Source organism: Aplysia californica, unplaced genomic scaffold (genome assembly GCF_000002075.1).
Source record: "Aplysia californica isolate F4 #8 unplaced genomic scaffold, AplCal3.0 scaffold00060, whole genome shotgun sequence".
Taxonomy (NCBI): domain Eukaryota; kingdom Metazoa; phylum Mollusca; class Gastropoda; order Aplysiida; family Aplysiidae; genus Aplysia; species Aplysia californica.
Window position 1 is genome coordinate 729,202 of NW_004797330.1, and position 21,273 is coordinate 750,474.

Genomic DNA, 21,273 nt, shown 5'->3' on the forward strand with positions numbered 1-21,273 from the left:
ACACACTAGATTTTTACCGGGTCTGGGGGCTGAAACTTCCCGAAATCACAAAAGAGTTCCCCTACCGGGTCTGTATACTTCGTGACTTTGTTCCCGGTTACCGGGTCTGTATACACTTCGTTGTTCTTTTCTTCAAATTGTAATTCCTCCAACTCCAAAACGGAGGAAAAACGATCGTTCATCGAAAAGACATCCGCAATCTTCATTTAGATCTAATCTAGATCTAGATCTAGGCTAGCCTCGAAACTATACCAAGGATTTATGTCTGTCTGTCTAGATCTAGATCTAGACCAGGCCATAGATCTACTAGAAGAACCTAGGTCTACCTTGAGCCAAGAGGGCGCTGAAACTTTCCAAAACCACAAAAGAGTTCCCCTACCGGGTCTGTATACACTCCCTTTTTTAAATGACTGGAGTGGACTTGAAGTTGTAGTTGCCAGGAACTGTGGTCATCACTGGCTGTGGTTATCACTGGCTGCGATGGAGTAGTGGGTGCTCTTGGCTGCTCTGAGGTGGTGGACACCCCTGGCTGGAGTGAAGTTTTGACTGGTGGATTGAATATCGTGTTACATCTCACTTTATTCCAGTCCAGTACATTGACATCAAGAGGGAACAGTCCTGCTTTTTTGAAGCACAATGCCTCAATTCCTTTCTCACCTTCGTATCTGGAAACTGTTTTATCCCAGTCCCAGGCCTTCTTGATAACTGGAGCAAAGATAGTCTTGCTTACGGTACTTTTTGTACTTTCTTGTTAATCAAGAACTGCCATTCTCCAATTTTTTTAAGGCCGGCACTATTTCTCAGAATGTTCAGGGAAATAAAGCTGGGCACTATTTCTCCGAACGTTCGGGAAAATAAAGCTGGGCACTATTTCTCCGAACACCGAGTGAAATCACATTCTTTCCCGCAAATTTCGATAGATCTATAATTATAGTATAGGCCTGCCAAAGATTGTTCGTATACAATATGGTTCAATCGATCCAAAAAATGTCGGCAGTAAATATTTATCCAAACAAATGCTACAGTTCTAAACAGTTTTTCGCTACAGATATGACGCGTTGCCTATGAAGGGTACTGCTCTTAAACTTAATGTGTTGTGTTCACTCGTGTGCTGTTTAGATCTAGATCTAGATATACGGTGTGTTATTGATAACGACACATAGAACTAGCATCTGCGTTTGTCGCGGCCGCGACCAATCAATCGCTCGACTTTTTGGCATTTTTTGGTCCCCGAATCGGGGAATAAAATTCAAAGACGACAAAAAAAAAGAAACCGAACCTCTTTACTTTTGAAAGAAAGTTCACCTAGCTTCACTTCGTCTCTTTCTCACTTGTTGTCACCACGTTGATTTATTGAATACGTTACAATTACTTTTATTTTTCCCTGTTTGTGGTGTTTCATTTTGTTACTGTGTATTTTTTTCTTTCTTGTTACTGTTCTGATATAATGTTGTTTTTCTATCAATGTTTTTTTGTTGGGGAAAAGGGGAGGGGGGGAATGTTGTATAGTGTAACGTCATTTAATTTGATGTTCCTACCTTCATTAAATTCTAAATATATGTGTATACATGTATACATATAGATTTAAATGCGTTATAGTAGAGAGTACGTTCCACCAAAACCGATTACATGTATACTGACACTGTCAGGCCCCTTAATGTGTGTGATTCCATAATTTACATACGTAATATCCTGTACTTTGTTTTAAAATTATGCACATTTAGGGTTAAAACAGCCAGTCTTTCTTCAGACAGGTGGACACATGCCCTTATTTGTTAATTTTTGTAGTTGTTTATGGGCTGTTATAATTTTGATTTCATTCTGTTGTGAAACCTTTCTTTTTCACGTTTTTACACTCATCTAAAAATCTCTAGACTAGCTCTTGAGAATTGAAATAGATCTAGACCCAAAAATTTTCTCCTTCCCAGACCTATCAGAATGGCAGAATGAAAGTTGGCACAGAACTCTCTCGCAAATAAGCAAAAAATCATGAGACCGGAAATCATTCGGAGAAATAAAGATCGGCACTATTTCTCCGAACGTTCGGAGAAATAGTCACTTCGTTTTTTTAATGGAGTTGAAAAATACCAAGTCCTCCTGAATGATATGGCTCAAATGTGGAGGCAAGCCATAAAGGATCTATAGATCATTTTCCTCACACATGCTAGCTTCATTTGTAACATGGCTTGCATGACCATCCACAAAAAGCACTGACCTGGTTTCTTTATTGATGCCGTCTGAGGAACAAACATCTTTGATCCAGCCAGCGAATAGCTCGTTTAATATGATAAAATATAACATTGCCATAGCTGGACTTCCCCATATATATGCAGCTTCAAATACTTTCAAGAGGGTGTAATTGAATTACTTGCCAGGGGAAATCAACATTGGTGTTACAAATTGATTGTTTCCACTTGCACAAGCAAGACATGTTATGGTGGTCTCATTGTTACTTGTAATTATGTGTAAATGTGTTTGTCACCCTTCATGCCCAAAACTTCTTAACTTTTGGGGCACAATTGGAAACCACTTTCATCCGCATTAAAGATACGGGCAAGTTCCAGCAGTAAGCTGGCCTCAGTCCATAGAATGGTACCTAGTCTTGAGCTCCTCAAACGGCCCCCGCTCTCTTCTGAGACGTAAGCCTGCTGCACACTCAGGGCCTAGGGCTGTCGTAACACAATCTCTGGGTGGCGTTTCCTAAATCTGTAATACAAGGTTTTTCCTGGCAAAGTGTTATTGAATGGTGAAGAGCCGCCCCTTTTGTCTAAAGTTTTGTACTGACTGGCAAAACTGATCTCCTGTTCTGCCAAACCCTCTTCGACTCATTTCGATTACCCACTTTGCAATCTCATCTTCTTCCTGGTTAGTCAACACCGTTTTTGGAAGACCATTCATTTCCTCTGATCTCCTCCGTCCTATCCTACTGTCACATGTTGCTATGAATATTGAAAAGCCAGTGTACTTTATTTTCTAAATGCTTTTTGTATTCATAAAAAAAAATTGAAATGTATAGTGATTTTGTGTACTACGTGTACTCTTTCTTTTCACAGGTGTGACTTTGGAGTAATTGTGTAAAGCAAAGCAGGTAGCCATGTACATGTACAATTTGACCCTGCAGCGCTCTCAAGGCATTGTTGCTGCCATTCATGGAAACTTCTCAGGTTCAAAACTGCAAGAAATTGTGGTGTCCCGAGGGAAGGTCATTGAACTGTTCCGACATGATCCAAACACAGGGAAAGTGTTCCCTGTTCTGTCAACAGAAGTTTTTGGTGTGGTCAGATCCCTCATGCCATTTCGACTTACGGGAGGCACAAAAGGTACATTTTTATTTAAAAATTTGTTTTTGATTAATTATAATTTCCATTAGCTTAATAAATATTTTTGTCAACTGTAAATTAAGTTCAGAAGAGCATTTTGTCAAAGTGCATTAATTTATGTCAAATGCTAGGTTTTGTTTCACTTATACAATACTTACTTTAATGAGGGTTTGATTTTAGTGTAGATTCTAGTTTCTAATCAAAACTGAATTGACATTACTCAATCACAAAATCATTTTCCTTGTTTTTCAGATTACGTTGTCGCCGGTTCAGATTCTGGACGGATTGTGATTCTAGAATACATCCCATCCAAAAACATATTTGAGAGGGTTCATCAGGAGACGTTTGGCAAAAGTGGATGTCGCAGGATTGTGCCCGGCCAGTATTTGGCTGTTGATCCCAAGGGAAGAGCTGTCATGATTGGTACACCTTTTCTTTTCAATTTTTTTACTTTGTGTAGTTTTTATCTTGTAGATTACTTATTTCCCAGTGTGGCTGTAAACAAGTGCTATCGTAATACTGTGGGTGTCGCATTCAACGAGGTTGCCGGGACCGGCTTGTTGTCCTCGTTGGATCTGACCTCTCGTTGAACACGTCAGTGTGCGCGTGTTTGAGCCGTGTTCTGACCGTCATTTTTGATTTTTAAAAATATTTTTCTTTTCCGTAACTCTTCTTGTGTGGAAATATACCTTCTCTCATCTAGGCCTAGATCTAATAAAGTGAAGACGGGAGCTTGGATTTTCTGATCTGGGAAAGAAAAGAAATTGACAAAAATGAAGGTTTCGATCTAGACCTACCCATCCAGAGTTCATCCAGTTTGCACTGCCCGCATCGCGTTCCCACCCACCCCCTCCCATCCCTACCGTAGGCTAACCCTTGCCCATCCTCTTGGCTTTGGGGCCCATTTTAGGAGGCACACTAGATCTAGCAGTACTATGTGTTAGGAATGGAGGATGGGCCTTGTGCTTCGCGTGAGATGGAGAGAAAGGAGAAACATTCTTCGCTTTTGGGTCCCCTAATTGCTTTTGTTTGGTTATCGCAACCTCGTTGGAGCTGACGTACATTTACAAAGAAGATATAGAGGGGGGAAAAACGGGGATTAAGGATTGCCTCGTTGTAGCCGACTTCTCGTTGAATGTGACCTCGTTGAATGCAGCACCCACTGTATTGTATTTTTAAGTCAAAATAAGAATTGGGTTATTTTTTAATTTTATGAAATAGATAATGAATGAAAATTTGTAAACAATTTTTTCTTTAATTGAATTTTTTTTAAACATGTATGTATGCTAGACTAGTTTTAGAAGGATTTTGGTTCATGCATCAGGACAAATCCTCAGGAGCTAAATGGTTAAAATGCTGACAGCTCAGCAGTGTCCATTAAAATCATTTCGTAGTAAAAACCTCTAAGTGCACTTTTTACAAATTTTCTTCACTAACTTTTTCTTGAATTAGAACATAATTCTGTGAATGTTATTAGCAGTTGATGTCACTTTAAAAAAATTGTTCTTGGCATTTTATCCAGGATGAAGCTATTTGATTCGAAACTAATAATAATGGCATTTGAATTGAATATGGCTGCGGTAGTGGTAGATTTTATGACATGTCTGAACATTTTAATGCCACACAAAGTTTGAAATATCATATGACCATTTTTGCTCATTGTAATTCTGTGTTTAGAGAGTATTATCAGTTCAAAGTGATGTGATGCATTGTGAGCAGTGTGTGTTTCTTTTTAATCATGTCATTGTGATATGATTTTATGAATTGGTGTTTTTATTTTAGGTGCTGTGGAGAAGCAAAAATTGGTGTATATTCTCAATCGCGATGCTCAGGCACGACTCACAATCTCCTCTCCACTGGAAGCTCACAAGTCAAATACACTGGTGTATCATATGGTGGGGGTGGATGTTGGCTTTGAGAATCCGACCTTTGCTTGCTTGGAAATTGATTATGAGGTATTAACTAATTCCTATATGTATAGTTTGTTGTGATAGTCTAGAAGTAGTAGTTTGTAGGTTACTTTCATGTAATTGACCCTGGGTGTTGAAAGAGGATTGGTAAAAGATTAGTTGTTAAAAGACTTTTAAGAAGCCCTCTGGTAATGTTAATTTTAGTTCGGAAAGACGTAATTTGATAATAGAAACGGGTGTTTTTCTTCTTTTTAAAATGTTTTTACAATATTCATTTTTGGGATTTATATTGTGTTCTTTGTAAAGTCTACTATTCATACTATAATCTCATATATTCTTCTGTAGGAGGCAGATGGTGATCCCAGTGGTGAGGCTGCCCTGAAAACTCAGCAGTTGTTGACTTACTACGAGCTTGACCTTGGTCTTAACCACGTGGTGCGCAAACATTCAGAGTCACTGGAGGAGCATGCTAACTTTCTCATTTCAGGTAGGTGTGTTGTTGTGGATGAAACAGAATGTCAATTTTGACTTAAATGTGTTATTGCTGAATTATTGAAGAAAAGTTTGAGATGTATAAACAAGAATATGATGTAGCTGCTGACGATTTGATTTGAAGACCTCTGGCTGAAGACTGGCGTTCATAAAAGTTCTATGCACTTCTAGTCATTGGAATTTAATATTGATTATAAGAAGATGAACAGTTTGTTTCAGTCTAGACTTAGTGTTGCTATTTCTTAATACAACAATGGATGTTTTTGTTTTTTAAGATTATTTCATCAAATTTTTATGGGACTGCAAAGACTTTGTGTTCACTAAGATAATATTTTAGAGATTATCCATCTTTGTTTCTGTAGTTTTGAGATTTGACATGAATTTGATTTGCAGCTTTATACATTTTTGTACATATATTTTTCCCCACATTTATTAATAGTTCCTGGGGGTCACGATGGTCCGAGTGGAGTGTTAATTTGCTCTGAGAACTACATCACATACAAAAACCTTGGGGATCAGCCTGACATCAGATGTCCTATCCCACGCAGAAGGGTCAGTATTTGTCTATTAGTTTAGTTTTAGTAGAGGTTTTACGGCGCTCGCAACTGCATAAGTATTTGTCTATAATATAATTTTTGGTTTGTGGTAGTACAGTTGAACCTACTCCCAGAGCCACTTCCCATTGCCTTCCTTGTGTATTTACTGACATTACAATGACATTGTGTAAGACTGCCACTTTTCTCAACAAAAGATGGTTGTTTTAGACAGTTTCGGCTGTATTTGTATTTGATTACTTCTTGTAACTTCTTTCTCTCTCCCCCCCCAAAGAAAGAGCTTACGCAGCGGTAGTGTTGGAAGAGTTTTTAGGATCCAGCTTATGTAAGGCAGTTGGTGAAGGAGAAATGGCTGATCTAGTGTTGTGCCTTTCTTTGTTATAATTAGCTGCAGAAACAAACAATTGGTTCAGGGCTCAATTCAAGATAATATATCGTGTAAAGCTATTGTTGCTATTGTTTAATCTGCTGCCATGCACTGTAAAACGTCTTTGTATTTTCCTGTTTAAATTAAATTGGTTTTGTTGTCTTTTTCTTTTCTTATGAGAAAGAAAGTTGTGTTGGCCCCATTTGTAAATATGTTTTTTAAACTGCAATTACGATTCTGGAGTAATAATGTTTTGTTATCTTTATTTTCAGTGTGATCTGGATGATCCTGAGAGGGGAATGATTTTTGTGTGCAGTGCCACTCACAAAACAAAGGTTGGTACATATATTTGTTTATTTTTATCGGGGAAAATCGTTGAGATTTTTTTTTTAAATAAAAAAAAATAGGGGGCTCTCGTGGCCTAGAGGTTAAGGTGTTGGCCTCTCATTCAAAGGTCCCGGGTTCGAATCCGGGTAGCGACAGAAAAATTTTCTTCTCTAAAATTGTCTTCTTCTACTGCTGCTCCTTGACTCCTTCTTTCAGCTGTCTTTCTGCCACACCCCTGATCTTCTGGTAGGAAAGATCTACACCTAGCCTTCTCGGACAAGGGCGAAAAATCTCGGAGGTCCTGTGTGCAAGTTGCGCACGTTAAAGATCTCTTGGTGGTCTAAATTCGATAAGAGTAGGCTTTGGCCGCCACGCGGGCAAAATTCAAAATTTCCTACCAACGAAAAGTATTAAGTGTGTCCCGCGCGCTCATATGACTTTATGCAGTTGTGAGCGCCATAAAAACACTTACCAAAACAAACAAAACAAAAAAAACTGATTACAAATGCAGGAGAGGACAGGAGGAGCTATTTTGTTGATAAAAGAAGTGGGTTTTTTAGAATTATATTTCCTTTTTGCCATGAACATTATCTTTCATTTTCAAGTTTTCTCAATGCCAAAAATTGTGTATTCTTCAGCTTTCCTTTCCTGGAGGAGGCAGAAGCAAAAATTTGTCATATGGTATTTAACTTGTTTATTTATCTCTTTCTTGTCAACAGTCAATGTTTTTCTTCTTGGCACAAACTGAACAAGGTGACATTTTCAAGATAACTCTTGAAACAGATGAAGATATGGTAAGCAAAATACTTTATGAAAATGTGTTGCTCGGGTTCTTTTTAAGGATTCGAGATGTTTTATGATGTTATGGAATGCATGCCATAAGATTAGTGTAAATGCATTATTTTCTCTTTTTAGCTTCCATGCTGTTCACCCACACACACAATCCTTGTTTACAATAGCTTTTGCCCCAGTTTAGGTTCAGTTTTAATAGTGCAGGGGTGTAAATCTTTTGCGAAATTACTGAAATCAGTTGTTTGTTTAATGTTGGTTTAGGACTCCGTCTTTCCTGTAAAATGAGGAGTAGGGATACAGAAATTGAGAGAAAAGTGGAAGAATTAAATTACAGTAATAATGGTGGCTACCTCATATGAAGTCAGTAATGATAGAATACGATGATTGTCTGTTAATATATTGGGACAAATGGAAATCAAAATCCTCTGGAAATAATTATACTCCCTAGATGAGGATTGGTACTCATGGTGTGAGTATAGCTTTTACGGTGGTTGGGGAAAACAATTTGGATGCAACATCTCCAATTGTAATCATAGTGCATGATCAGAACAAAGGAAATCTCAAATGGGTGACAAAAATTTGAAGTGAGGATTGTGGATTTCTAGATCTGTCTGGTTTGCATGTGTTGGGGTACAAAAGACAGCGGAATCGTCCTTTGCGTGTGGCATTTTGTTAAATCTTTTCCGCTATATTGATTTCAACAGAGATTTATTTTAATTTTTTAAATTTAGTACAGTTTTGTTTTGCTTTCATTTTCATTCCCTTTCCCGATCTGTTTTGAAAAAAAAAATGTTCTTTGTTTTCTTTTTTAGGTAACAGAAATCCGTTTGAAATACTTTGACACAGTTCCTGTTTCAGCAAGTATGTGTGTCTTGAAGTCAGGTTTTCTGTTTGTTGCAGCAGAGTTTGGAAACCAGTGAGTCCTTTCTGTCAAGTATTTTCCTTTTTAAATAGAATCCTTTTTCACCTGTGTGTAATCAGTGTAACAGAACAATTAGACGTTTCTTGAAAGTTGGTCTCTGATTGAAAAGAAGATAGTACTCATGAAGCAAAATGATTTTCGGTATATGCTGTGGTCAGGGATGTTGCATTGCAATGTTGTTAACTTTTTAGTCATTTACATTCTCAGCTGTATGCTAATCTAATCCTTCGAGAATGTAATGGCAATATTATCATTGAAGTTGCAGTCGCATTTGTTCAATATATGGTTAAAATCTCTTGCTCGTCATGACATTGAAGACACTCCCGGTGGAGCCAATGATCAGTGGTTGTGTCACACAGCCAGCAGTACAAAATGCCCCATCTGGTCACCCAGTCAGGAGAGTGACTGTAATGAACTTCTCGGGCCAGGTGACCAGAACAGATCATTTTCACCTGCGGCAGGTGGCCGCAATGTGTTATGTAAGTGTAGGATAATTCTGAGTGAATAAGGTGGGTTTTTTTCAATGTGAAATTTAGAAAAGCATGGTTATTATGGGCATTGATCAGACTGGTTTGTTACTTTTTATTAATTGTACTCACAAATTGCTTCACTATTTGGCACATACTTATTATCCTATTCATTGAAAGTTAAATTAAATGTGTTTTTTTACTTTCCCAGTCACCTGTATCAAATTGCCCATCTGGGAGATGATGATGGAGAGAGAATGTTCAGCAGTGCGAACCCCTTAGAAGAGGGAGACACCTTTCACTTCTCACCCAGAGAGCTGAAGAATCTGGTCATGGTGGACGAGATGGACAGTCTTTCTCCTATAATCACAGCCCAGGTATTGATAATGATCTTTTACTAGAAGCTATTGTTGTAACTCCGGTTTCAATGGACATTGATATTTGTGCAGCATTGGTCTTATAATGGTGGTTCACATGGCAAAGTAGACATAAAGCGTACGAGAAATGAAAATGGGGAGGCAGCACAAGGATGTTGATCTGCAACTGTGGCATCATCTCGTTCTCTTCGGGTGGTACATACATGCCTTCACTGCTGCTTGCTTCTCCTTCATCTTGTGTCTGGTCTTGACCTTCCATTGGTTATACGAGGGGCATACCAAAAGTTTTTTTCACCTGACGTTGAAGGAGTAAAGCTAGAAAGCTTGAAATTTTTTCATCCAGTGATGAAACTATTGAAAAGTGCCTGCTTGCTTTTTATAGCCCTAGTATGTGAAGCAGGTACTAGGAGCACGTGAACATAAGTATGCTGTTATTTTCATGCCGGGGGGGGGGGTTAATCCAGTTCATGGTGGGAGTTACACTTATTATATCAGTCGTGATTGCCTTCGGTCCTTAGCATCTTCAAAATTATTTTTGAAATTGTAAAAAGATGGTAAATTCTTCCGTTTGTCTGAAAATGGCCTTTCTTTCCCCAGATTGCTGATTTGGCTAATGAAGACACACCCCAGTTGTACACATTGTGCGGGCGTGGTCCCCGCTCCACACTCCGTGTACTTAGGCATGGTCTTGAGGTAACTATCATCTCACATTCATTTTACTTTTGTGCTACAGAATGTCATTTACAGCTGTAATTTTGAGTCTTGGCTTTTGTGAGCTACCAGTATCTGTCCTTTTTCAAAATGCAGCATTTTGTAATGGGTCTGAAAAAGTTCTCCCCCCTGAGTTTGGTATATTATGTTCTTTTTTTTTTTCTGGTTTCTAAAAAAGTCTCTCTTCAATGATTTTGCCACACTCAATTCTTATACGATGGACAAATTATTGTGAAGGTGATTAAAGTCTTATGCCAGTTCATGATTAATTTACTGTTAATCGTGTTCACCAGGTCTCAGAGATGGCTGTGTCTGAGTTGCCCGGTAACCCCAATGCTGTGTGGACAGTGAAGCGTCACACTGATGGTGAGTATGATAGAGGGATATACTTCTGTGCCAAAGTAGCTGCCACAGCAGAAAATAAGACTACTTGCAACCCATAAGTCTCTGCACATAACGCATTGTAACTATACCTTGTAGCTTAACTTCAAGATAATATGGGTGGGAAAGAGATGGTGGACAGTCAAGGCAGAGGTGAAAATCCTTGCATTTCAATATTCTGTGAAATGTTTGCTCTCCTTCACCTGCCTTTGGCAATGCTGTTTTCAGCACTCATCTTTAAGGTCAATTAAGGTAAGGGGTCCTTGGTGGGGAAAGCAACAAATGTGTGTTAGAAGGGGCTTTTTGTGCAGATTTTGAATGGTTCTGGTTCTTGTACTTGTTGTTTAAAGGTATTTTGTGGCTTTGTCTCATTCTCTGTATACAGTATCATACACAAGGAGATCTGTTTCCTTCTTTATTTTAAGTATAACTCCTAACCAGGCTTACTGTCAGCAGTCCGTGTCAAACGTCTTGGCATTGGCATTGTATTTTGTCGTGGGTCTTGCCTACCATTGCTACACCCAGTATCAAAAACCTTCCTCCAAACAGTTTAATGACAGGCTGGCTGGATTGCTCAAAATCCAATGCCAAGCCTACTTTCTTTCTCCAGGTGATGAAGCCTCGTCAACAAATGTGTGAGGTAGGTGTTCACAGTGCTGACAGTGCCATCAAGAATTTACAAAAGTGGATAGTTGTATGTCCTGTTTGTTTTGACTCACCCAGCCTGAACCCTTGGGGAAATGTAATTTTTTGTTTGTAGTACAGCTTGAGACACTGTGTCATTACTTTGTTCTTTAAGATGAAAAAGTATATATTTTTATCTGATTTTATTAAATGGGTGATTGTTGTGGTGTATACATTTTTTTTTTTTTAATGGAATGATTTAATAATGCTTGTGCAGCCAATTATTGGTTGGCCCTTGTGGGCTGAGTGAGTTGAAAGTTTTATGTGTGTGATGAGGATATAAATGTTATGATATTGGTGCCTAATGTTACAAAGAAATTTGTTTCGGCTTCTCAAATGCTTTAAATTTCGGCATAGTGCTACAATATGAGTGAAAATTTAGTTGATCCAATGCTTGGTTATGGTGATAATATATGAACAAAAAGTGTCACTCAAAGAGAGTTACAGCAGTTGCATACAGAGCATGGAGACAATAGTTTCTTTCCACGTATCACTCTTGTGCTGTCAAATTTTTATGCTCTCGGTCTGGTGTGATCAGTTCAGGCAACTAGACCTGCATGTTTGCCGACAATCGTCTGAAATCCGACAATCACGACCCGACCCGACCCGCGAGCTGGCCGATGCTATCGCTAGGCCCACCTGTATCAGTCAATGTGGGTAGTGCGAGGCCTGGCCGACTGCCAGCGCCCCCCTTTTTCTCCCGTCGGCTTTGTCGGCACTTTCGTTTTCGTGCCGACGTCGGTGTTTCCGACATAATTGTCGGAACCTGAGTCGAAATGCGAATACGAAAAAGGACGACGACCTAAATTATCTACTTTCAGTTTCGTGCTCGAGCGGCCATTTTGAATTTCGTTTGTTGACTAATTCAATTGCTCAGATCATGTGGATCAAGTCCGACTCACTTGTTCTAATAGAATCTAGATCTAGATCATTATAGACCTCAATGGAGGATTCATATTCCAATTCTATTGTGTCAAACCCTATCATAGGTTGTGCTGTAATATTAATGTTGGTAAAAAGCATTTCATCAGGTGCGTGAATTATTTATTTAGACTCGGCTGAGTCCCTCTGTCCGGAATCGGGTGCGGATTTCTAGTTCAAGGCCTATTCCTATTCACTTGTTCTACAAGATCTAGATCTAGATCTAGATATATTTAGATTTCTAGATCTATATGGAGGATTCTCTTGTGTTATTGTATCAAACCCTATTATAGCAATGAAGATGTAGGCCATATAATTATGCCATATTATGCTCCTTGTTTGTTTTGGAGTGTGGTTTTTAATTTTTAATTTTTTAAATATTTTATTTTGGACTTGTGCTGGCCTTTTTACATGAGGCCTGTTGCAGGTTCTTTTTTGGGGCAGGCCTAGGGATAGGGTTAGAGTTAGGTCTCTTCTTTATTGTGTTTGTTGGGGTTGTCGCTCGTTACTCGGAAGTCCTTCCTTATGACACCCACAAAATTGTCAAAAGCTCTTATGGGAGGGGGGCGGGGTGGCAAAATTTTCAGACAATCTGGTTGAGGCTCACATGCAGGTCTAGGCAACCTTGCTTTAGAGAACGAACAAAGACTCGTCGGGGGGGGGGGGGGGCTTGTCCAGAAACAGTTGCAAATAATTTCCTAACTGCGACTTCTTGTTGTTTTGTGGGGGGGGGGGGGGGGGGGTGTCCCTATATATGATACATTGTCTTTCTTTCATTCAGAAAAGAAATAATTTGTGCATTTCTTTACATTATGTCCCATGAGCTTTTTCTCAAACCAAACTAAACTATAGTAAAAAGACAACACCATTACTAATTGTGGAATGTTTTGTTGTTTTTTTTGTTTTTTTCAGATGACTACGACGCTTACATCATAGTGTCTTTCATGAGTGCTACGCTGGTTCTCTCTATCGGAGAAACTGTTGAGGAAGTCACAGACTCAGGTTTCCTGGGTACCACCCCCACAATTTCTAGTTCTCAGCTAGGAGATGATGCCTTGGTGCAGGTCAGTGAAAAGGCCACAGCTGTAGGGACTAGACCTTGTGTTATCATTCTAACTCTGAGTAAATTTCAAAGTAGATCATTTGATTTACTTGTTCACTTTGTAAAATATATTAACAGAACTGGGCTTTATTGATATTGCCATGAATAATCTTAAAACTTGCAGAGGCAACATGATATTGAGAGAGGAGCCTTTTTTAAAAATTCCAAATCCAAGAATCTGCTCTTTGCTCCTTTGTTTTCTTATTCCTTGTGTCCTTAATTAAGATATTTGTATTCTAAAAATGTTGCTTCAGAATTGGATTTCGTAAATCCACATTTTTACTTCCTTGAAAGTATAATGTTACCAAAACCTGTAAACAAATTAGATATTAATAGATATGAATTTAAAAATCTAATGATAGCTTGTGGTTGGTATCAAATTAAAATAGAAATGATTTGTCTTTTGCTAGGTTTTTGTAACCTTTTTTCTTCGTTATGTACAGTTGAAATAGATGTGATTATACGTATATACTGATATCACAATAATTTTACTGTCAGATTTATCCTGAGGGGATCCGTCATATTCGATCAGACAAGCGTGTGAACGAATGGAAGACCCCTGGAAAGAAGACGATCGTAAAGTGTGCTGTGAACCAGAGACAAGTGGTCATTGCCCTCAGTGATGGTGAACTGGTTTACTTTGAGATGGACCCTGTAAGTACCTTCAATCATCTAACCTGTAGCTCTCTATCTTGCTCTTTGGTTACTTTTCTACTTGCCCTGTTGAGGTTCTAGTATCATGGATTTGTAATTTTTTAGAGTTTACAAATTAATCTTCTTCCAGTTCCAGAACATTTGCCAGTCACATTCTGAACGGGCAGGTAACACAGGCTTTCACATTTTTCTTTTACACAGGTTCTTTGATACTAATCTGAACAATAAACTTTTCTTCCTTCAGTTTATTGGATTATTTGTACTTACAAAAACCAAAATGATTTCTTCCCCCCCCCTTTAGACTGGCCAATTGAATGAGTACACAGAGAGGAAGAGCATGACCAGTGCTGTGGTGTGCATGGCTTTGGGGCGTGTACCTGCTGGGGAGCTGCGGTCTCGGTTTTTGGCTGTTGGCTTATCTGACAACACAGTGAGAATCATCTCTCTGGATCCCAATGTGAGTTGCTTCAGCAAAATAATGTGTGTTTGTGTCCAGCCGATATCATTTTGTCTATAGTCGCTCAAGTTTTTATTATTTATTCAGAGTGGATGAAAGATGTCGTTCGTGTTGAATATTCTAAAACATATATGACTGATTTTCCTGATACTAGATATTTATATGATTTTATTGGTTGGGCTAATTTATGGAGAACTTGCTGGGTACCCCGTTTGATGAACGGACTCAAAAGAATCGATGGTCAAGTCATTTTGGGATCAGTGTGCGCTGCATGTGAACGTAAGCCTCGCTTGTTTACAATGGCGTCTTACAAGACAGGCTTTCTCAAGATTAGGGCAAAACGGAACTAACGAAAAACTGAAAATTACTCGACAGTGACTTCATACTCCTTAATATAACTGTACACCCTTTAAATGATTCTGGACCACTGTTAATTTTTTTTTTCAAATTCATTGGTTAAGTTGTTCGAAAGTCTTAGTCAACCTAAGTGACGCACTTGAACAAATATAATGTAGATAAGATCCGCCGCCTGCACTTCAGTACAAGTCCACATTTCTATTGATATCCTGTCTAATTGACATTGCACTATTATTGTCTATCTTTGGTCGCAGGACTGTTTATCACCACTGAGTATGCAGGCTCTCCCAGCCCCACCAGAATCTTTGTGTATCATAGAGATGGGAGGCACTGAGGCGAAGGAGGAATCTGGCGAGGCGGGAACTGCTGGAGGCATATATCTGAATATTGGTCTACAGGTAGTGTTTTCTGTGTACATAGTGAAATGTTTGGCTGTCAGTAGAATGGAAATATGTGAATGATAGCGTTAAGACTGCCTGACAGGGACTGAAAATGTACATGGAATAAGTGGTCTGGCCAGCAATTCTTGAGGTCATATGAGTGTTTTGTTGAAAAGTGTTTTACAATGTATCATTTTGTTAAGTTATAAAGGGCAAGCTAGTCTTAAATATTTGAAGATATGACTGTGTGAAGACTTTCCCATTGTTGTTTAAGGCTTAGAGGTCATTGAATATCTGATAAATTTTATGTTTGTGGAGACGATGAAAAGAGTTAAACTATATGTACATAACACATCATATTTAAGTCACAGCTCTAATTTTCATTTATAATTTTGGAAGAGTAACATTTGATTGTCCCTTCTTAGTTACAGGTGCATATGTGTCTATTGTGTTCAGTGTACTACAGTAATGGCTTCAGTTGGAAGAACACCACTCTCCATAGCTAACCTTGAACAACAGTCTACCACCGTATAAAACAATGTAAATGTGCGTTCAGGTATTTATCTTTCTTTTTGCGCAGTGGGTAGCTTGTAACATTGCTCTATCCCAAAATGCAACATCTGGCCTATGACTGTGATATCTTTCCAGGTATTTATTCATGTATTTTTTGGTCTGATTTCAGAATGGTGTGTTGCTGCGTACTGTGCTGGACACAGTGACAGGTGACTTGTCAGATACCCGCACCAGGTACCTGGGCTCCAGGGCTGTCAAGCTTTTCAGAATCTCTATGCAAGGTTCAGAGGCTGTAAGTTGCACTCACATCTGTTCTTTATTTTATTTTTTAAGTTTTAATGAGTTTCTCAATTGATAAAAATTCATCCAAAATGTGTAAGTACTGGTTTGGAAAGTAAAAGTTCCTATTCTGCATTCCCTTGAAAATCAAACTCTGGGCTCTTTAAAGGAAAGTGTGTCTGGTTAGGAATGATTATGTAATCAGGTTATTCAGGGAAGGTATATTTGTTCTTTATTTGTCCTTAGCTTTTGAGCTTGGCATTATTCTTGGAAATTTAAAATAGTCACTTTTAAGTAAAATATAGAATGTATTCACTTTGCGCTTTTCACAGTCCTGTTTCTGTTGTTTATTAATTACTTAATGAGACAGGTGACTGAACGTGATTACAAATTTTCTCTGAGCCCTTTCCTTACGAATGAATATACTTATGGCCTGGATAAAAATGATTCATTTCTGTGGGTGTTAAATCTTATCTACCAGAAATACTTTCATGGATTTTCCTGTACAGCCAGAATTAAATCTGTACTGTCATTTGAAAGTTGTATGAATTTTTATATCATAAACGAATGGATTCAGATATATCTCGTCCACCAAACCAAAAAATTAACAATGGGCAACATGAAGGAAGCATAGAGAGTGAGAATAGATGCAGAAAAGCAGCTGTAACAATTCTGAGTGGGAAAGAGACTCTGACACTAGATCTAAATTTGTTGGTGATACAACACCGTTACAATTAGAAAAATACACATTCAAGTTTCGAATTCTCACAAAGAAAGGAAGTGTAAACATGTATTTGGGGGACTGAATGGAAATGTGTATTAAATTAGGGGACATGAAAATGACACGCTCTGTGTCATTCTGGCAGATGGGGGTAAACAGAAACGACCCAGAGCATGTTGTTCTGGTTGATAGGAGTAAGAAGTTTTAGGCAGAGAAAAATAATGTTTTGATTGACAATACCATCTTGCTAGAGTGAACAGTCATGGTGACAGCATTCAGTTGTACTGATGTAATTAACTCTGTTTATAAATATATTTTTCTTTTTCAGGTGTTAGCCATGTCTAGTCGCACGTGGCTGAGTTACACTTATCAAAGCCGATTCCACCTGACCCCTCTCTCCTATGAAACACTTGAGTATGCATCTGGATTCGCTTCCGAGCAGTGTCCTGAGGGCATTGTCGCCATCTCAACAAATACTCTGAGGTGTGTTTTTGTGCAGCAAAAGGCTTGAATTTATGAATTTGTTGTCACATTTGTAATGATTTGTTAGGATTGAATTGTATATTCATAGAATTTTGGCAATAGCTCAGGATGTACAAAGGAATTGATTTAAGTTCAAAGTTGATTTAATTCTTATGAATCTTCCCTGTTGCGTCATGGATCTTTGCTTTACTCCTCTGCAGTCGAATGATGAACATTCTTTCTCTCATCTGATGTGTGTATGGAGATACCCTACGGTACTCTTTTCTGACTGACTGCACTGAAGTCGCTGTTTTAGGTGTCTGGAATTTGTAGACGTGGAATGCTATTAACTTGACTACAGTTGAACCTGCCCTGACAGCCACTTTCCATTCCCCTCCCCTTGCGTTTTTTCTAAATTTAACTGTGTAAAACGGCCACCTGTCCGCCGTGGCAACCATATTTAAACACACAACCCCTATCACACCAGGCAATAACACCTGTCTTAGACAGCCACCTTGTTGACTCCATTACGTTCTGTCATATATCATGCATTGGCCCCTAGCGTTGTGGGCGAGCCGTCATAATCCAATCACCTGTCGTTGTTAGTCCCTCCGACCAATCATGTTGCGCAGGCCCCTCCCACTATTGACCAAAAGCTACCAATTTTCAGCTCCTGGTTAGCATGTGATCCCGCATAACCCTTAAGTCACGCCGGGAACTCGTACACAAATTAGTGAGATGAGTGGTCACTGTTTCCCCAGTCTGTAACAAAGTAACAATGGACGTCACCATGAACTTGTGACAGAAACATCGCATTGTTCTCCAAGTGGTGGCGACCCATGTGTTTGTTTTAACATAGCACTCGGTCTTCCTCATCTGATACATTTAGTTTTATTGTCACCCTTGCGCAAAATCAGCAACAAAATACAAACTAACAACAAAAACCACAGCAAAGCTGCTACTTTCGATTGGGACCTCAGTAAGACGGCCACCTCTCTTATACGGCCACTTTTCTCCTTGACAATGGGTGGCCGTCTTACACAGGTTTGACTGTATTTAAAAGGGGGGGAGGCTTGGAAGTTTTATAGATTGTAGTCTGCAGTGAGGGAGATTAGGGGTTTTCATTTTTGCACTGTGTGGTGTATGATTTACAATCTCTCAATATATTTGTGCATCCCTTCCCTCCAGAATTTTGGCTCTAGAAAAACTGGGAGCTGTTTTCAACCAGGTGGCATGGCCCCTACAGTACACACCACGCAAGTTTGTCATTCACCCAGAGTCGAACAACCTTATCATCATTGAGACAGATCACAATGCCTACACAGAAGAGACTAAGCAGCTGAGAAAACAACACATGGCAGAGGTAATGTACTTTTAATTGTCTTAATTTTTCTTCTTTTGAAGGACTAGTGTTTTTCTGTGATTGCAGGGTTTCCGGAAGGATTCTGTGAGCATCAATCTGGGTTTTGAGAGTTAAAATTAAGTAAATGTAATTTTTCTAATCCTTTGTTCCTCTGCTGCAGTCATTAATGATGAACATTCTTTCTCTCATCTGAGTTGACGTATGAAGACACTCAATGGTACTATTTTCTGAAATGACTGCTTTCCCCTTTTCAATAGTAACTACAAAAAGTTCATATGGGTCTGTTCATTATATCTGTTGTTTCATTTTTTAACTCTGTAGAATTATTATTCTCATTGAAATGATTTACACTGATGGTTGTCCGATAGTTTTTTGTGAAATCCCTGTTACCATGTTGGTTTTTTCCCCCTTTTTTGTTCTATGCATTGCCACTTCCCCTAAACATGAAGAAATTCTCTGGTTTCATGAAATTAGTGTGATCAGGGCTTTTACTTTTACCAAGGAGATGGAAGACAATACATAGAAGCAGAAATCTTTCATTGCTGTGAACCAGAATTTTTTCTTTTTGTTGATATAAAGTGTAAGTGTAAACATGTTTCCTTTTGCTCATAGGATGAGTAAGATAGTTTGTAGTGGAACATTTTGGGACTTCATTTTTGTCTAAAGGCTTCAAATTCCATTTTTAAGGTTTGAGTCTCCATTTATTCTTTCACTCTTCTGAATGATATATCGAGATATTATTTGGTACTACTTCGTGATGAGGATCTGTTATACCCATCCAGTTTCGCTATTTCTTGAATTTTTTTCTTGCTTTTTACAGTTAATGAAGTATGCTGTTGCGAGCGCCGTAAAACCTCTACTAAAACAAACAAGTCAATGAAGTTGGATGGTTCTTAGTTTATTTCTATTTTATGTTCTTATTGATCAATCAATATGCAAAAGTTCTCAATGAACTCAGGAATTGAAGTCTGCCGGTGAAATCTAAAACAGCTTTCCCACCTTTTTATGGTCAAAATTGAAGTCAAAGGAATGTTTACTTACCACACAGATGTGACTGAAAGCAAATAATCTGTCAAATTTTAGTGCTGTGTTTGCTGTTTGTTTCAAACTGGTTTCCCTTCAAAACCTTTCGCAATTTCCTTTTTGCACTGCACGGGCTGTTCCTTGTGTAGGAGCATTATTATCAGAATTAAATGATTAAGCGATAGAATTTTGGTAAATAACTTTTCCTTTTGCAAGGTTAGATTTTTGTACAGTCATGAATGATGAACATTCTTTCTCTCATCTGAGTGACGTATGAAGACACTCTTTGGTACTACTTTCTGAATGGCTGAATCTCTATTTTATAAGAAGAGAATGATAATGTAACTGATGAAGATGAGTTAAAAATAACTAGGTGTGACCATTTCCTTGATTTTGCTTCTCCTCAAAAGTTGATGACATCATTGTGGCAAATGAGTATTACATATTTGTTCAATCCAGTATACTGTCAATCAAGTGATGGAAATGAAATATGAGTAAATTATGCATCAAAATAATCTTTTCACAGTTGTATCGGAACAGTTAATGTCAAAGGAATGTTACTTAAAGCACATGTGTTGGTGAATAGGCAAGAAGTGATGATTTTATGTCAGGTTTTTAGTTTTTGTAAGAGTTTTACAGAGCTTGAAATACAATGCGGTCATATAAGTGCCAAAGACTAGATGTGTTGCAAGAAAGTAATAAACACAAAAAAGAGGGAGGAGAGATCAGGGTGAAAAATTTTTGATAGGGGGGAAAGGAGCTAGCCACATCAGAACACCCGCACATTAGGGTTTAAAACTGCGCTCCTTGTTTTGTTTTTTTGACAGCAGTTCCTGAAATAACACATTTTTTCACTGCACGCTTCATTTCTATGAATAGAATGATGAACACGCTGTGAATTCATGGCACATACGTATATGTTCCTTTTGTAAGGTTAGATTTTTGTGCAGTCATGGATGATGAACATTCTTTCTCTCATCTGAGTGAAGTATGAAGACACTGAATGGTACTACTTTCTGAGTGACTGCTCAATCTCTTTTCATTTATAAAATGACAATGCAACTGATGAGGATCAGTTTAGATAAACAAGGTTTCAACTTTTCCTTGCTTTTGTTTCTCCTCAACATTTGACAACAACGCAAATATGTTTTTCTTTCTTATATTCAGAGTAATTAAATTTTAAAAATTGTTCAATTTGCCTGTTGGGAATCCAATATACTGTCAATCAAATGATGGATATGAAACCAGATAATTTGATATCAGATTTTGTTGCTTTACAGTTTGTTTCAAAGTGGACTCCCCACAAAACTGTTGCAATTTCCTTATTGCACTGTCTGTTCTTGTACTGCGTTATCATAGCTGCCACTTTTCTGCTAAATAATGGAAACTCCGCTTCATCTAGCTTTTCCCGCTACTTTCCCCCTTCCTCGGCTGGATCGTTCTCTGTCGCAAATTGCAATACTTTTTTTTTTACACATCATGGAAAACACAACCTGGTGTGAGACGAAAATGCACCTTGCGCATGTCCGCCCGTAGCTTCTTCCGTTCTGTGCCTAGTGCTAATTTCACATTGTTTATTGCGGAGCAACAGTGTCGATCGAGTATCGGGACGATAGCGTGCGGAGTTGTCTTTGAAACTGCAGAAAATTAGAGAGAAATTGATGCAGAATTAAAAAATAAATGGAGTTGGATTGAGAAAGGAGCAGACGGTGTGGGACTTCAAAGGTTCATAAGAAA

At 38.4% G+C, this 21,273-nt stretch overlaps 1 protein-coding gene across 2 annotated transcripts in view; it reads left to right on the forward strand.

Annotated features, from left to right (window-relative positions):
• Positions 1–21,273, forward strand: part of LOC101851713 (splicing factor 3B subunit 3) — a 36,532-nt gene that overhangs the window by 3,070 nt on the left and 12,189 nt on the right. For both annotated transcript variants that reach the window (XM_005093231.3, XM_035968449.1), the window contains exons 2-19: positions 3,054–3,320; positions 3,573–3,743; positions 5,103–5,275; positions 5,576–5,717; positions 6,162–6,274; positions 6,916–6,978; positions 7,690–7,764; positions 8,575–8,678; positions 9,363–9,528; positions 10,126–10,221; positions 10,533–10,605; positions 13,138–13,289; positions 13,826–13,981; positions 14,283–14,438; positions 15,050–15,193; positions 15,858–15,980; positions 17,017–17,171; positions 18,339–18,513. In XM_005093231.3, the coding sequence (XP_005093288.1) occupies positions 3,095–3,320; positions 3,573–3,743; positions 5,103–5,275; positions 5,576–5,717; positions 6,162–6,274; positions 6,916–6,978; positions 7,690–7,764; positions 8,575–8,678; positions 9,363–9,528; positions 10,126–10,221; positions 10,533–10,605; positions 13,138–13,289; positions 13,826–13,981; positions 14,283–14,438; positions 15,050–15,193; positions 15,858–15,980; positions 17,017–17,171; positions 18,339–18,513 (2,463 nt within the window). In that variant the 5' untranslated portion in view covers positions 3,054–3,094. The remainder of the gene's footprint in view (positions 1–3,053; positions 3,321–3,572; positions 3,744–5,102; positions 5,276–5,575; positions 5,718–6,161; positions 6,275–6,915; positions 6,979–7,689; positions 7,765–8,574; positions 8,679–9,362; positions 9,529–10,125; positions 10,222–10,532; positions 10,606–13,137; positions 13,290–13,825; positions 13,982–14,282; positions 14,439–15,049; positions 15,194–15,857; positions 15,981–17,016; positions 17,172–18,338; positions 18,514–21,273) is intronic.